The 17,987-nt window shown below is 38.8% G+C and overlaps 1 protein-coding gene across 6 annotated transcripts in view; it reads right to left on the minus strand.

The window, feature by feature from the left end:
- The window catches only part of MCC (MCC regulator of WNT signaling pathway), a 189,944-nt gene that overhangs the window by 51,399 nt on the left and 120,558 nt on the right, over positions 1 to 17,987 (minus strand). For all 6 annotated transcript variants that reach the window (XM_051782580.1, XM_051782577.1, XM_051782579.1 and 3 more), the window contains 3 exons: positions 10,653 to 10,795; positions 3,479 to 3,615; positions 1,516 to 1,679 (listed from right to left, as the gene is read on the minus strand). In XM_051782580.1, coding sequence (XP_051638540.1) covers positions 1,516 to 1,679; positions 3,479 to 3,615; positions 10,653 to 10,795 — 444 coding nt within the window. The remainder of the gene's footprint in view (positions 1 to 1,515; positions 1,680 to 3,478; positions 3,616 to 10,652; positions 10,796 to 17,987) is intronic.

Consider the following 17,987-nt stretch of genomic DNA (forward strand, 5'->3'; position numbering starts at 1 on the left):
CTGCAATGGATGGAATGGTAGAGAGGGGCTCTGCGTGTAGGTTTTGCTATATTAAACACATTGGTGACACGCTTCCCTAGTGCATAATCAAGCATATCACAGAGACTCCTATCTTCCTGAAAGGTTAATAATCTTTACGCGCTATCACTTGTCAAACTCAAGCAATACCAGCCTCTAAAGCACAGGCAGTGGGGAAAAGCTTTCCCCCCAAAATGGCTATGCATGTACAGATCACATGAAGATAAAAAGGCTTTTGTTTTTGACTAGGAAGAAACTGCTGATAGTTAGTTACCATTACAAAAGTGTGACAGTAGTTAATGTGAATCAACAGTAAAAAATGGGATTAAAATAAAAAGCTTGAGAATTGAGGTTCTGGCAGATATTTTGACACTTTGTTGAATCCAACTCCAGCAGACGTCTTGATCTCATCTCACATCAGATACCTCTGTGGACCTCACACAGACTGATCTCTACCTGTTTTCCAGGATCCATAGTCTCTCTCTTGGTGAATACTCACTTCTGAAAACAGTTAACCCCAAAACTCCAAATACTACTTGGTAACATTCAAAGTATTGATCCTAATCCTCTGAGACACTCAAATAAACTGCTTTAATACTGATGCCAAGAGACCAGAAGTCAGTCTGTCTTCCTCTCTCTCTCTCAAATACACACACATTCTTCAAATTACTATTTTCAACATTTTTTTTTTTAATTTCACTATATTCCTCAGGCTCCACCAGAGACAGAGGGAACTTTTCCCAGTAGTATGCCAAAGAGCTGTCAAAGCCATCTAAAAGGGTCACAGTCCACCCCTCTTGAAGAGCAAACTGTCATCTATTTTTTCTTGTATAAATGAGTCACTGACACCTTTCCATTTGACACAAAGAAACTTTTTCAGGTCTTCCCCTGTATATAAGATACTCTATGTCTCCCTGGCTTTCAGGTTCTGAATTGCAATCCCTTTGTTACATGAGCCAGCAGGCAACTCTCTTCTTGTTCTGTTACATGTACAACAGAAGCAAGACATACAGGTATCAGTTGAATTACTTGTTCCTGTGTCTGACTTGTCTCATTTGAACTAACATACCACACATGCCTCACGTTAAATTGGCTTTATATTTTAAGACAGCCAAGTGATAACTTAGGCATATGCACTGTGTTTTCAGTTACCAGTCAATGATCAGGTGTAGGACCTCGGGCAAGTGACAACCTGTTTCCTGGATAAGCAAACTTGCCTAAGAAAGTAAATTAAGTGCTGAGTGTCCCCATTTTTCTTATCTCTGAAGTGAGCATAAGACAAATACATTTCTAATTTGTGATCAAAAGTATATTAATAGCTCCTCCCAACCCTTGGAGAACTTGTGTAAAACAGGTGTATTGCTACTTACCCAACACTGTAAACTCAAGTTGATTCATGTGAAATACTCTGGCACCTTTGGAAGTGAAGTGTAATCACTACGGAAGTGATCGGGTGTGTCAGGCAACACTGCATTTACAGCCTAATGCTACCATTACCTTAATGGCTAAATCACAGTGTTCGCTGGCAGTAGTGAGCTGTTCAATGTGCCTGTCCACTTCTGCTACTGACAAACTGCAGCTGCTTTTCTTCCGTCCACAGACAACATTTTCCAGACCTGTCAGCACTCTTTGCAGTTCTGAATTCAAGTCACTACAGTTATCTAAAAGAAAACAAGACAAAACAAAACAAATATCACAACAATTAGTGACTCAATGAAAAAACAAACTCTAACCCAAGAAGCGCCTCTTGCAGAATAGCCAGGACTGATATTGTTCAAGGATGTCCTCGCACTCTGTCACTTTTTCCTCACCAACTGATAGGCTTAAATACCATAACCACACCAAATTAAATAATGAGTTACCTCCCATCTAACAAAACAGTCCCTCTGCTTATCTAAAGTGCTCATTCTTTTTTCAAAAACCCCTCTTGTCTAAAGAACATTTTAAGACATCACATGCTCATATCGTAAGACGTTTCTTTATGTTGTTCTTTTGACCATTCAAAGTCAATTATCCTGATTTTATTACCCTCATAGGTTTCTCTCTGTAAATTCAACTGTTTTTTCTGTCTGTTACATTCATTGATGTTATGACTTGATGCTTTTCAGAGGAATTTTTGTGGTTGTACTTAGATACTACCTGACTTAAAAAAATCCTGGTGTTTACATAAATGATCCCTACCCACTATCTAAGAATCTATGTTTTATTTTAGTAGCTATTCCTTCTTCTGCAACTGCAGAATATTCAGCCATCATAACACAACAGCTTATTTTTTGTTACCTTCCATATTACAACCATATTAGCAGCTTATACCACAATGCTACTTCAATTATAAAATGAAGCAGATTATCACTTCCTTTCCTGATGTTAGGTTAACCTCTTCTAGTGCCTTGGGCACTGCCATAGCATCCTCCATATGTGAAAACAAGTGGGTCTCTGTACCTTACTGGCTCACTTCATAAATTATTTTCATTTTTCTTAGGCTCTCCTCTAGTGACAGACAGTGGCAGTTCCTACATGTAGTAGAATTCACCTTTGTGCTGTCTCTCAGATGTGCTATTTAGTATTTCTGGATTTCTAGGTAAGAGTTTGCAATGGCTACCCACAGCACAGCACACAAGTGGTGCATTATGAGACAGCAGTGCACCCACAGCTCCTATATCCTACTAAAAACAGTGGCATGCACTCTTGCTGGAGAGCGTTATTTCTGTATTACTGCTGCAAGGTGCTTCATGATGATCAGAATTCCATGGCAGTCTCATAGCTGTGGTTCTCACAGGAGATTAAAGCAGACTCTTGGTGATGGTCCTGTGGCAGGGCCAGGAGTTGGACTTGATCCCGAGGGGTCCCTAACTCAGCATGTTCTATGATTCTATGAGCTGGGGAAGGGTCTGGAGTACAAGTCTGATGAGGAGCAGCTGAGGTGGTTTTCCCTGGAGAAAAGGAGGCTCGTGGGGATCTTCTCACTCCCTAAAACTCCCTGAGAAGAGGCTTTAGTTAGGTGGGAATGGTCTATTTTCCCAAGTAACAAGTGATAGGACGAGAAGAAATGGCCTCAAGCTGGACCAGGGCATGTTTACATTAGATATGAGGAAAAACTTTTTCATGGAGAGGGAACAGACTGCCTAGGGAAGCTGTGGAATTACCATCCCTGGAAGTGTTCAAAAATTGTGTGGATATGGCACTCAAGGACATGACTTAATGGGGAATATGGTGGTGGTGCTTGGTTGAAGGTTGGACTTGATGATCTTAGAGGTCTTTTCCAATCTTAATGATTCTATCACCAAGGCACAGAGGTTACATCACATATAAGTCATGTAGAAGTTCAGCATTACTTGTGATTAGCACATCCCAGATTAATTTATCTCCTCATCAAACGTTTGGATCTGCATTTCAAAGGCTACATGTTACCCTTCTGCTGTGAGAAGGCATCATGTCTACACCATGAATCACAACTCACCCATATCTGCAGTGACCACGGTGGACTGATTCTCTGGTACCGAAACAGAATTCTGGTCCGCGCTGCGCGAGTCCTCGTTAACCTCCTGCTGGCTCTGGCTGAGCTCCGACCGCAGCTCTGAGTACTCATCCTCCTCCCTTGGAGACAGAGCAAAGGCAGAAATAAAATCCTCAGAGGAAATATCTTCTGTGGCATTTATTTCAGACCTGTCAGCTGAGCCACAGGGTACAATCCACAAAAGTTTTGTTCAGTCAGTATGGAAAACTTTATACCCTTCACTGCCAAGTAACTGTGCCATGCCCATAACACCCACTTGCAGCAGCCAGTGCCTGGTTTCCATTTCTTTATTCCCAAGTTCATTATTACTCCAGACCACCATAGAAGGAAACAATGAGTGGAACTGAGTGCTAGCAAGGATGTGTGCAAGGACATCTGCAGCAGCTCCCCAACTGACAATTCACACAGATCAGCACAAGTAGATTTGATCCCAAAGTGGATTAGAAATAACTGGTTTTGGTCTCTTTCTCAGTTCAAGGATGTCATCAGCTTGACATCCTTGCAAAGCAAGCACATGCACATACCTGCATATGTGTATCAAAATGCTCTTAGAGACAGGTAGCTTTTTCATTTTCTCTTCCCAAAAGAGAGAAAAGTGAGTATTGCACCGAACTGCTGGAGTTAGTAGAAAATAAAAAGCCTTAGTTACCTAGCTTTTAACTTATTTGTCAAGCTGGTTCAACTAAAATAATTGAGGACACAGAATACTTTAGCTAAAGCTAATGAGCTTAAAAAATTAAGGATTTTCCCTTCTGTCTCCACACAAAGAGTTGAAAGCACTGGGGAAGAAGATAAGTAAATGAATAATAGCTTTTCCTGAGAACATTTGTAAACATTTTTTCTTACTGATTTGACTCTGATTTTTTTTTTTACTTTCATAGTGACTGTTTTTACATTAAAGTATCTCTTTTAAACATAAGAAAAACATCAGTTTATCCAGGTGCAGAGCCCCTCTGAAAGTAGAAAAACAGCTATCATTCTGTTTCACATTGAATCACGTGAATAGATTAATTTTGCAGCAGATTCAGCAGAAAAGTGGGAGAATGAAACTGTCTGCATTTGGAAACAGTTAGAAAAGCAAAGACCTGTCTGGTGATCTGCATCTGAGAGGGGTATCTGTAATGTCAGGTTTGCTGTGCATATGCCACATACACTGTGTATGGTGATGAGTGTTTCTTGCAGCATTCGGCCTGGACTCGTGTCTGCATTTTTCAGGCAAAATAGCAGAGAAGATGGCCCCTGCACACAGGGATCAATAACAGAAGTGAAGTCTGCTCTCAGAGTTGCAGAGGTGACAACTTATGAACCTGTCTTAAAAACTCAAAAAAGGAAATTTCAGTTTGCTTGCCAAGCAGGGTTTCCCAAAGTACTGAGATGTATTTTCTACAGGAACTACTATGCTCTTCTACCCATTACATTTGCTTCAGTGCAAAGAAAGTGTGACTTTATCAAAAGCACTTAGTGACCACCATTAAACAAAAGGCAGGTCAGCCAGTTAACAGAGACTTAGATCAAAGAAAGGTCTTTGAGTTACCATGCAATATTTGTTTCAGACAGTGTGAGAACTCAATCATGAATAGCAGGAATTAAAATAGTGAAATGAAGACACATAAGAGCAAGTTAATGTTCCATGAACTAGTTCATTATTAGCCACAAAACAAGCCAGTAGTAATTAGCTTTGGACAAAACCAATTACCAAGCACTCAAACAGTTGTAATTTTTCATCTGAAGGTAATTTATTTTTTAATTTCTGAAACAATTAGTCCTACGTTTTTAAAACCTAAATTGTCTTTAATTGGACAAATGGCTCTACTGACCCTAAAACAATGGTACACGCTATAGTAATTTCTCACCACTCTTATTGGGCTCTTCTTGCATAAATTTTCTGTTTAAACCACAACACAGCTTCATGTAGCTAGCACTAGTTCTTGTTTTTTGGTTTAAGTGCCCTCAGTATCTCAGAGCAGTTGAAAAGTATGTCACGTGGCAGAACACACAATCTTCTGATGACTCAGGTGAGAAGTCATTTTCTAAGTGAACTAATGCTTCTAGGATCTGACCAGAAAGATCAGAAATCCATTTCTGGTGAAGTGACAGCTAGGTCAATCAATCACTCCACCACCAATCCCAGTGGGAACAGACTGAGGGTAAAAACAAGGGGGAATTCAAGGGCAGTGATACATCACAAATACAAATTCTGCCTTTGAAACTGACATTGACAGCAACAAAAGATACTGCTTTTCATCTTTCCCCAAAAGAGGAGTCCTCCAGAGGAACTGGAGATGCAAGGTGCTTGGTAATTGACTCCAGGAGGTGGAAGCATTACAACTTTCTCACTGCTGCCATCATGGACAGCCTGGATAGAGAAAGCAGGTAAGCAGGTTCTGCTTGTTCTGCTATGGGCTCTGATAGTTTCCACTTGCTGGAATAGTGAGTTGGAGGCAATTAAGACCAGATCAAGTCATTCTAGACACAGAGTGATGTGGGATCAATGTTGGAGAAAAAACAGTGTGGTTTTCAGGTACTTATGCACTAATTGCTTTCTTCATGTTCAGGTACACCCAAGGATCACAAGTGCTGCACAGACTCTGAGGAAAATGTGTTCAAATAGTGAGCAAAATGCACACTTTCCAGCATCCTTTCACACCAAAGATGAGTACTTACACAATGCTGACAAGGTTCACGTTCTCTTCACAGCTCCAAATGCTGCATGGCTTCACACTTTAGGTGCCAGCAGTTTTTCAACACACACTTTATTTAAATAAGTATATTTAAAAAAATATATATTTTATATATATTTACATATATATATATAAAAATATATATTTAAAATATAAATATATTTTATAGCTCTCTAAGACCCTCAGATAGAAAATACTACAGGTACATGTGCACAGCAACTCAGAGATTCACTGCACCCTGCATATAGACAGGCGAGGTCCCTCTGAACTAGTTCACTTGAGACAATATGGGAATTAATCACTGAGGGCAGGTAGAGCTAGGCATTGTATGCTGAAGCCAACATTATCACATCCACACTGCCATTTGAATTGAATCCAAAGTGTGCTAGCTTCCACCTAGCACATATTTAGAAGCTCCAATTAGACCTGCAGGTCACTATGTAAATGTGAGAGTAAGTGCCGTGCGTTATCTCATTTGATGCTGTTGTCTATTCCCTCTCCTTCTTCTTCATTAACTCAAACACAACCTACTTTCTAAATATATTTCAGATTAAAAGCTGTAAGTCTAAACCAGTGGTTTTTCAGCAATAGGTAACAGGCTTCTTCTTCTTGACAATTGTTTCAAATAATTCTTAGCAGGCACCAATGTTGAACAGAGTATATTTCTGTCTGTATTGTTATAGTCTATTTTTAGAGTTGCAGAAATGTACCCAAACAGCCAGTGGTTTAGAACTAAAAGCAGTTAGATCTCTCTCCTTTTCCTTTACCCAAACCTCTATTTGATATCTAAGAAAAACAGTCATATGCTGAAGTTACAGATGATTTTGACAGCCAAAAATAGGATTAAGAAAAAAAATCAGGTTTGAATGAATCTAAGGCAACACTAAAAACTTTTGAAGTCAGAAATATTCATCTTTAATGTAGACATAAGTCCATTTTAGTACACCACTGTACAACTGTACACCACCAAATATAAATCCTCTCTGTGTTTCAGAGTTACTCAGTGTATCCTTCATGTCCAAGTATTTACAATATGACTCTATAACTGGGAAGATCCATCTGATTGGTTTTGCTGTCTTCTAAGTTGTACACACTTCGAGAGAAAACAGGAGTGACATACATCTTGTCAAAGGACAGAGAACCTTGGCAACATAAGGCTGGTCTACTTGCACTTGAGTATCAGCAACTCAATTTTTAGCCTTAATATCAAATCAGTTACAGTTGTATTTCACCTTTTCTGCTGTCCAAAGCAGCAACAGCAGCAGGGAGATGAGACAACTGCAGATGAGTGCTGGCTTGCTCCCACAACCATGGTGAACTCATTTTTCTAAGGGAACGCTGGAAGAATCTAGTGCAAGAGCTGCTGCTAATTTCATGGGGACACACACATGGAACTTGCTGTACCCATGAAATGGGTAGCAAACCGAGAAGAATCCTGTAAACTTCTAAAATATTCCTGTAAGATTACTACTACTAAGATCAGCAGGTCAGATATGCCTGGGAAAAGACATGTGCATCAACATGTGACTTAAGCTCTCTTCTTGCTCAGAGAAGCTGTTGGATGCTCCATTCCTGGAAGGGTTCAAGGCCAGGCTGGATGACGCTCTGAGCAATCTGGTCTAGTGGAAGGTGTCCCTGTCCATGGCAGGATCTTAAGGGTCCCTTCCAGCCCAAACAATTCTACTATTCCAGAGCTGGCATTACCAAACCTCATGAGCAAAAGCCACTACACCTCTAAACTGATATTGCAAAGGCAAAAAAGCCCCCAACATTCACACCAAAAAAACACAGAAAAATTCTCTGAATGGAGAATATTAACTACCTTATACAGCCAGCCAACAATCCTCCTCAAACCACTGCAAAACCTTATTCAGATTACAACACAGTGGCTGATTACTTTCTGCCCTACTTTCTAAGGGTACTACTTACACTCAGACAAATAGCTACAAATTTAAAGATAATACAACTTAAAGAGGATAGTCAAATACCCTGTACAAAATTCTGGTTTCTTCCAATTGTTTCTGGAATTTTTCGGGGTTTTGGAAGGAACTATGAAGAATGTCATGAAGTGGCAGTACATCAAGCTACGTTAGTTTATTTTTACACCCTAAAACCTATACATGAAAAAAAGTGACCAGTCAGACTGTGTCAGCATGGAGGAAACATTTATCTGTTATGCAATTAAAGTAAACTCAAGAAGACTGTTTCCGGAAAGACAGTCCAATTTTTGTGATACCACAAGTAAAGCCTCTGCTCTGTTTTACTTGCAGGTATCAAAGAGAGAAATCAAAACTAAAATCCCTCCTGTGCTCTGGTTTAAAGGTAAGTATGAATGCCAAGGCTCTACAGGGCCATGCTCCCAGAACGCTTTCTCTCAGGATTGTTTTGTTCCAGCTCCCGGACTCAACAGTCCCCAGAGCCAAGGGTGGAGTGCTGTGAGTCACACGTGATCTAGCAAAGGACAACAATTACATAATCCCTGCTCTGTGGGACTGAACAGCTTCTCAAGAGTGACACATGTGGATCCCAGTGTGGATTTACAGAAAGTCACAGCAGGAAGTATCAGCTTTCCTTCTTTCAGTTGTCTTTACAGACTGTATGGAATCCCTTCAGTATCTACTTGGTTGCAATTTTTAGGGGCAGTATTACTCTTCTGTTCCCCAGACATCAAATTATTGGCCTGCCAAAGAAAACAAGCTATTCCCAACATTAAAGGAAGTAAAAAATCCACTAACAACAAACATTTTTCTTCTTATTAATAAAACCAGATAAGGCATTCTAGCTGCCTGAGCAAAATGAGCTCTCATATGATTGAATCAAACTGGAAGAGCACAACAGTGGTGTTGCAGCAGTATTTTTCTGATGCCTTTAAAGAAAAACTGCACTTTTCATAAGAAGCAACATGTGCTTCCCATCAGGCTTGGCTCTTACACCTCACTTCCCTGTGGATGCCACAGCTGATTCATTTATGGATGTGGTTAAACATTCAGAGCATCCACCTGATTCCAATATTTTGTAATTGAACACCACTTGGCATTTACTTTGGCACAGGGATCCCAAACAAACCATTTTTATGAATTCTTTGTAAAATTCTTCTTAAATGTCATAGAGTTCATTTGTCATTCAAGAAAAAAAAATCAATGCTTCTCAGATTTTGCTTTTCATCTATTCAGTTGCTAGAGCTTTACCAGAGAGGAGGGCAGTATGGACAGTATCATGTTGAAAAGAAAGGCAACTTGAAACAAGACAAATAGAAAATTTGTCTGCAGAGGTATCAAGCATGAATGAATAAAGGAGTCAGGGGGATTTTTCTTCAGAGAAGTACTACCAGTATAGGAAATACCTGAAAAATCTCACCATGATCATCACTAGTTATGAGCATCTCATAGGCAAGAGTATTTATCTTCTTAAATAAAATGAACATAATGTGATTCTACCACCGCTTTTGAAGTGCTATATATATGTGTGTGTCTGTGTGTTGATACTTCCTCTTATTTATGGTATACCAAACCTTCTTCTTTTTGCATATAAATATTTTCATGAAAGGTTAAGTGAGTAGTTGTAACAATATTGCCTTGTGCTAAAAGAAATATTTAAAAGGAAGGACAAATAAAACACATTACCAAAAATTGCAGCTAATAGGTAAGGAAAACTGAAAATTTGCTACATGGTTAGAGCATCATGCCAATGTTACCCACAAAACCATCAAATCTAATTTGAAATCTAATTCCTATTCGCTAGGAAATCTGTAGATTCTAGTTGTTTAGTTGCATCCTCACTAGCTAAACTATAAGAAGCTCCTTCTGCATTCTAGTCCAACTTCTCTACGTTGAGAATAATGGATAAAAACAAGAGAGAACAATGTTTCCATGTAGTCTAAAACACAGTTTACTTTAACACAGTAACATGTAATGATCCAGTGTAATACCCTAAGCCTTGCTGCTCCAAAGACAGACAACAATGGGATTTGTACCATTGTGTTTTGTCAAAAATACCAGTACAAGCAGGTGAAAAACCTACTGAAATCTATTTCAGCCATAATGCTCACCACAAATGATTTTACTTAGATGATCTACAGGAGGCCACAAAACAAAGTTAAAAGCACAGCTTCAAGTTGGGTGGCTTCATCTTCCTTGCTGTCTCTTACATGGTTCCCCAGGACATTATGCTAAAGGAGTATTTACATGGCACAGTGCAGTTTTTTGCAGTGCTTGTTAGGTTAGCAAAGTGTTATTTTGCCAGAGAGAATGCAGCACTTCTAGGTCTTGGGATGATACTCTGCAGAACACACACCTTAATTATGGGCGGCTATTCAGCACCAGTCACAACAAGCCCAACTACCTTAAAGTTGTCATCAAATTATATTTAGAGTATAATTCACACCATGTTTTGCACTTGTCTTGCATTGGCCCAGGATTTCCAGGAAGCTGCTGTACCTTATTGTTGTTCCCTGTAGTCGATCGATTTTCTTGTTCAGTTCAGCAATGATACTGTGCAGCTCTGTGATGCGTTCCTCGTAGCGCAGCGTTGTTCGCTCCTGCACATCTTCGTGCTCTCTCATCAGGTGGGATTGCTCACACTAAAGCAGAGAAACCAGGAACAGAAAGGGTGTTATGAATACCTGCATGGAGATCACATACAAGGCAAAAGTGCACAGCATTATGGTTTTCTTACTCGTCCTTAGCAAGTAAAAACAAGAGATATAAAATATTGACAGGTACACAAAGGTATGTAATTACAAGATTTTAGAAACTGACAGAATATGCTGTGTACTTTTATAATTTTTTTTTAAAGGGCAGAAGTTGCCCCTCCCGCTTGAATAAAAAACACCATTTGCAACTCAAAATAGCTACAAATATTGATCTTTGAATCCAAGAGATTCAAGGCACATTGTGAATCTTCAAGGATCTTCCCAACATGCTCTGAATTAGAACAATTCCTATGGCAAAACCCACATCATTATGTGGGAAATATAGAAAAGAAAATTAATTACACTTTGAGGTTATGGGTTCTTCTCTAGTATAAGTATTTGGTTTTATTTAAACTTTAAAAATAATATAGCATATTTTTATTATGTTAGTATTCTACGATAGAATGTTTATGATTAGAACAATTAAAAGGCTGCTTGTTTTTTGTACATATCACAAAATCATCCTTCTTTCCCACAGAATTTTAAATCTAGCCTCTTTGGCTTACTCTTCTGACCATCAAACACTCTATTTCAATTACAGCAAACAATTACAGTCTACTGCAACTACAAACCAGCAGCGCATGCTGACTGAAGTTATGTTTGGTAGTGGCTGGAAAGAGTAAGACTTTTAACTTTTTTCTTCTGATACCCCCCTTCATTCAAGCCTCCTTGCACCCATACAATGGTATGTACTATGCTGTCAGAAAAGAAAATTCACAACCAATTGACAGTATAAAACCTACAGTCCTTTTACTGAAGACCTGCAATGTAAAATCCTAGTAGCCATTTCTAAAGATTATGTACAATCCTAAACATCCACTGGTCAGATTATGTGACCAATACATCTGTTCTAGAACAAGCAGCAGTCACAAGTATTGAGGCCATGTTACTGAGAACACAGCTGCGATGGGCAGGGCACGTCTCCAGGATGAAGGACCACCGCCTCCCTAAGATCTTGCCTTATGGTGAACTTGCCACCGGCTGCTGCAAGAGAGGAGCCCCAAAGAAAAGATACAAGGACTCCCTGAAACAACATCTCAGCCTTGGCCATATTGATCACCATAACTGGTCTACTCTGGCCTCCAATCGGGAGGTCTGGAGACACACCATCTATAACGCTGCTGCTTCTTCTGAGAACGCACGCAGGATCACTCTTGAGGAGAAAAGACAACGCAGAAATAATCGTGCCCTGCAGAATATACCACCTAAGGAGTCTTTCTGCTGTGCCTTTTGCAACTGGACTTGTCTATCTCGTATTGGCCTTCTTAGCCACCAGCGTGCTTGTAACGTGGGTAGAGCCCTTCCCAAATTTTCGTTCGCGAAGTCTAGCCATGATGACGGAGGTTCTCCAACATTGCTGCATCAAAAGCTTTTTTCAATCAAGTAAACACTCCATAGAGAGGTAACTCCCTAAACCCTTTGTATCATAAATATGACATATCCAAACTAGTACGTGTGGCAGAATTTTCATAGTTTGCTCTCATATTTTTTGGTCACTTACATTCATAGCTTGAGAACATCACCTATATAAAAGCCTGATTGAAAACTAAGATTTCCACTGACCTTCAATAATATTTTTATTTTAAATTTTAAATACAATTTGTTCCATGATTTTTAGATTTCATGAGTATGCACACTGAAAAGTAGCCCAGACATTAGAGGACCCTTCCATAGGCTACAACAAAATAGTTTCTTACTCCAACTGCAGCCAAAAGCACTTTTCCCTATACTAGGAGCAACAGATCACATCATCACATTGAAAAAGAGAGCAAAGGGACACAGTTTAGAAGACTGAAAATATTCACCTCACTTCTAAGACTTCATGTTGGCAACTGATATCTTTATAGATGTATATTATAATTGTAGAAACTTTCCACAACTTATTTATCACGTTTTTGGTTTTTGACATCGTATCCATCTGAAGAACTACCATGGCCTTCAGAGTGAAGAAAGAACACAGAGAAAACGTTTCACAAAAGCTTTAGAGCAGATTTAGGGGGAATAAATAAAAATCTAGATTTCCTCTGACACACACATATGTCCACAAATGGTACTTAAGCATTAAGCAGATCAATCAGCTATACACACTGGTGGGTTTTTTTCCTTTTAAATCAAAGAGATGATTTCAGATGGAGTGTATAATAACTATTTTCTGACAATAAATAAAAACCCTATCACAACAATTTTTATCTCTCTAAGCTATACACTGAAAAGCAGAATTTGTTTATCTTGACTGAAGATACATGGGTTCTCACTAATGGACCCCAGCCACATTACCAGACTTGCTTTCTGTTTTCTCCAGCCGTTTCTCAGTCACCATTTTTCAGGACAACCATCGTTTAGTGACAGATGTACTTTGTGAACAACCAGAAGTCTGGTAATATAAGACAATAGTTTCACATTTGATTTTTTTAAAAGCGTTCTTGAATTATCTTAGGCAAAAGCAACTGAAAAGGGCTGAAAGGAAATCTCTGTGGAAGACAGGCCATGATGCTAACTAAGGACTGCACTGCCTTGGAGGTGGGCACAGAACTACATCTCCAAAGTTCTGGTCATCCATGACAAGCCTCAACTGAGAAAGGCAAAAGCATCCGAACAATGGAAACATAGTTCAGTATGGATCCCAAAATGCAGCCATGGAAAATTCTTTTTGGTATACAGGATTGCTCTTTGTTATGGAACATTCATCTCAAAGCTCAAAATGAAAAAGAAACAAATGCATCTTTTAGTACCCACTGCTGAATTTTTTCTCCGGGATATTGCAACTATTCATCATCCTCCTTAGTTTTTTTGTTCTTTGAGTCTCAGAACAAAATGATCTGCTACCAGTTTTTATTTCTTTCCAAGGTGTACGATATAACTTAACAATGACTGGAAACACTATTGTCTGAACTCTTGACGGCGTTCAACCACAAGAGCAAGAAGAGTATGAGGGAGAAGCATGGTAAGAAAAAATAATTTAACCCAAGCTTATTGTCTCAATATGTGATTCTTCTGCCTATCAATGTACAAAAATTCCTAGTGAAGAAACACTAACAGTGCATTAAATTATGTTCACCTTTATGTTAAATTTGCAGTGTTCAGTCAGAGGACAAAAAAAAGAACCACCAGCAGCAGTGCTCATTAAGAGATGCCCCAGTGCCTCAGGCCCTGCAGAGACAAACACTGGCTCTGGTGTTGTTCACCAGAATACAAGTCATCACCTGAACAAGCCACAATGATAAACCTGTCTAACAGGATTACAGGAACTAAAAGTCTTTGCTCAACTAACACAGTACTTTAATTTAAGAGGAGTGGCAGATTTAAAAGTGGCAATCCATTAATCTAAATTTATGTGTAAATACAAGTCTATGGTGCTAAATCCTCAATCACGACAACATGCACAGTCAGAATTAATTGTTTTGTTGTATATTTTGTGCATACTTGATGTGGAAGATGAATACAAGTACACAGAATTAATCCACGTCAGATAAGGACATCACACAACAGAATGAGTAATTTCAATGTTCATCTGAACACCACTCACTTCTATTTCAAGTTACTCTGTTAAATGAGAAACTGAAGCCTTCCTGTGAAGTTCACATGTTCTTACATGTCTGCAGAGAATGTTGCTTATGTTCTTATATAACTACAGAGTGTCGGTTTAATTCTTATACTGAAATTCTGCTGTCCCTCCCTATATTCTGAATAATCAAGAGGATGGTAAAGAATTATCACTGCAGTAATGGGACATGCTACTGTGTGATACACAGTCCAGAATTGTACAGCAAAGTCTTTGTTACCCTGTGTCTACAGGAAACTCAAAATTACGACTAAGAACAAAGAACGAGAGAGTAGGAGTTCCTTGTGAGAGTAGATGAAATGATAAGAAAGATGTAGTAAGTGAATTGTCTATTCTTGTTGTATTTACTGAAATGTTTAGCATGTTATTAAATTCCATGTTCTAACACAAAACTGCAGAGCTCAATGTCATAGGATGTAGGAAATTCCAAGAATGTAGATAGATTAGAAAGCAGACTATATAAATCCACAGAGGAAAGGACCATATAGGACTACAAAATGCAGTGTAGCCTGCTGCTCACAGATGTTGGCAGAAAGGTGGGGGAGTGTGAAGGGGGACAACTCTATGCATTTCTTATGCTCTCCCTTCACACATCCAGTATTTATCACTATCAAAGCCAGGACACCATGCCAGGCAGAGCTAGCAGAAAACACTGCAATTCTCATAACAATGGAAAGATTTTTGGAAGAAGACATTAGTTGAGATTGACCAGTGCTTTATAGCAAATTTCATTCAAGAGATCACCTCGTTGCCAAACTGTACACTGACAAAAACACAAGAGACAGAGATCTGCTGTGTTACTAAAATAATAGAGGCATGTACAGAAAAATTACAGCAGGTCTCTACAGACTGCAGATTTGGAAGCAAGCATGCTACAACCACCAATAATCAATTACATCACTTTACAAAATTTTAAGCCCAGGCTATCCAACTATCTTTCTTCACCATTTGTCATTGATAACTTGAATTGTGGTTCCCCAAATCACCTCTACTCTGCAAACCATTAATCCTTTCTTCAAAATGCCTCACATGCCTCATGAAATGATGGGAAAAGTATTATCAAAAATGCGATTTAAGAGTTATTTGTTCCAGAGAGCATTTACCATGCCAGCTGAAATGAAACATGTGCTGCCTTTGTAAGTATAATCCAGATGCAGAATAGAGATTTAATACTGGACAACTAACATCTGAGTATGGTTATGCAGAACCTCAAACACCTCCTATTTAATTTATGCCTTCTGAACCTCTGATTCACATCAGACAGAAGCTGTAGAGGAAAAAATTGTATGATACAATATGAATTTGAATGAATCTCTGTGGAGTGGGAGGAAAAGTTCAAAAAATTACGTTAAGTGACGTATCTACTTGGAAGTGATGCAGTTAGAAAAAGAAGAAAAGATGGAGTGGTTCACCAGTCTCAGTCTCAGTACTTAAACATAGCCAATGCATTGAATATATAAGTTGTGCTTCTTTAATGGCTTATTCCTTAAGAAAGATTGTATTTTATTTCCACTTGAGGACATTTTAAAAAAAATAAACTGAAAAGAGATAAAACATTAAAACTTTTTAGGAATTTCTCATTAAAAAGTAACTTATCTGAAATCTAGCTAGCACACTAGTTTCCACATATTTCATATGTGAAAGGTGGTAGTCATCGCTAGGCTTGTGTTCATAAGCACAGGGTTCAAGCTCATGTAACAACCCTCAGCATGAAAAACTGAGTGCTATATACACATGCATAATTGATACCCCATCAAGGAAAACACCGAACAATCTCGTGCTAACAGAGCACATGATAATTGGGATTAAGGACTGATCCTTAATCCCAGTTGCCATCAATTCAGTGCTGAATGGGAGCATCTACAAGGCACTCTTCACTAGCTGAGAGATAATACATGTATTTTTAAACAAAGGTTTGAAAATAAAAGTAAAACACTGACAAAAACCTGTGGTTAGCATATACAAATAATAACAATGTGGTCATGCAGAATGATGTGGATCATTTGGATACAGTGAATCATTCTGACAGTTTAATGATTGTTAAATGCAGTCTCATATCAAACTGTAAGCAAGATGGAGGATTCTATCTGAAGAATGCCACAGAAATTAAAAAAGGCTCTCCAGATTATAGCTTATATACCATGTTAACTCTCAGCTTGGCTCTGGATCACATATTGAGGGGAATAAAAACATGAAAGTGGTTTTTATTTCTGGATGTTGCATTGATGGTCTGCAATAACAGTATCACTTACAAGCCCATAAACCTTTAAGATAGCTGAAAAAAACCATTAGGAAATGCAGGCAAAGGCCAACATAAGTGGGGCCTGAAGTAAAAGCCTAAACATGACCGCTTAAACATTTCTACATTTGGTTTGAGTTTAATTAACACAGATACCAGGCCTTTCCAAAATGCACTGAATATTGAAGACTCTAAATCTGCAAAATCGCAGGATGGCTGAGGCTGACAGGGACCACTGGAGGTCACTCATCCAAGCCCTTACCCAACCCACCAGGTCCAGGTGGATTGAGGACTTCTAAGATTGGAGATCCTACAGCTTCTCTGGGGAACAAATAAGATGCCATACTTTACAGGACAAAATGCTTTGATTGTCTCTATACAAGCATAAATGAATATGGGGTTTGAGCTAGTTTTGAAATGTAAAGTATTTACAAATGGTATTTGACACAAAGACAATATCGGAAAACAAAGGTTTTGTTTATAGGAGAGAGAAATATTAAGAACAATAGCTCAATTTTCCTTGTTTGCATTTGCATCTCTACAAGAGCTGTGAAATCATTAGAGGTCAGACCTTACTCTTATTTAACCCCTTGGCTTTCCTGTGGTTGTGTTTTCTACAGCAGATACACACCAATTGACTTACTAGAGGCTAGACTGAGATCACAAATAATTTCTCATGTAACACCAAAGCACTGACAATTGGCAATAACTTTTATCAGTGTTAATTTGTGCTGCATTTACATCTGACCCAGAAGTGGAAGGCTCTGCAACCAGTTACCTAATCCACTGTGTATAGGATCCCAAAATATAATATTTGCAGAGAGAGATTTGAGTGGTCTTTGCAAAAAGCCGTGGGCTACAGAAGCTGGGAAAAACCCTCTTCATTGACCTCATCCCCAAGGATTTTTCCTGCCTTCTCCAGCAGGATGTGAAGAGACTCTTTGCTTGATGTTATCACATGCTCTGCCCAAGCCAGAGTCCGCATCCTGATCTCATCAAACCCCTGCAGAAGACCTTTTGTGCTTTCTCTCTCCCTTTGTGTTCCCTAAATCCTTGCATTCTGTAAACCTGAATACCTTTTTCCCTCTGTAATTCCCCTAAGATAAAATGGGTTTTCTCCTATGATGTATGTGTAAGACCCCAAATTTGTTAACCTGGGTTTTTCCCTTACATCATCCCCTGAAACCCCCTATTTATAATAATTGTAATAGTTACAACCCCCTGTTGAATATGTAAACCATAAACCCTTTAAATATGAACTTCTAAGTCCAATAAAGGAT

The sequence above is a fragment of the Manacus candei genome, unplaced genomic scaffold (genome assembly GCF_025592945.1).
Source record: "Manacus candei isolate 608988 ecotype Guabito, Panama unplaced genomic scaffold, ASM2559294v1 h1tg000016l, whole genome shotgun sequence".
Taxonomy (NCBI): domain Eukaryota; kingdom Metazoa; phylum Chordata; class Aves; order Passeriformes; family Pipridae; genus Manacus; species Manacus candei.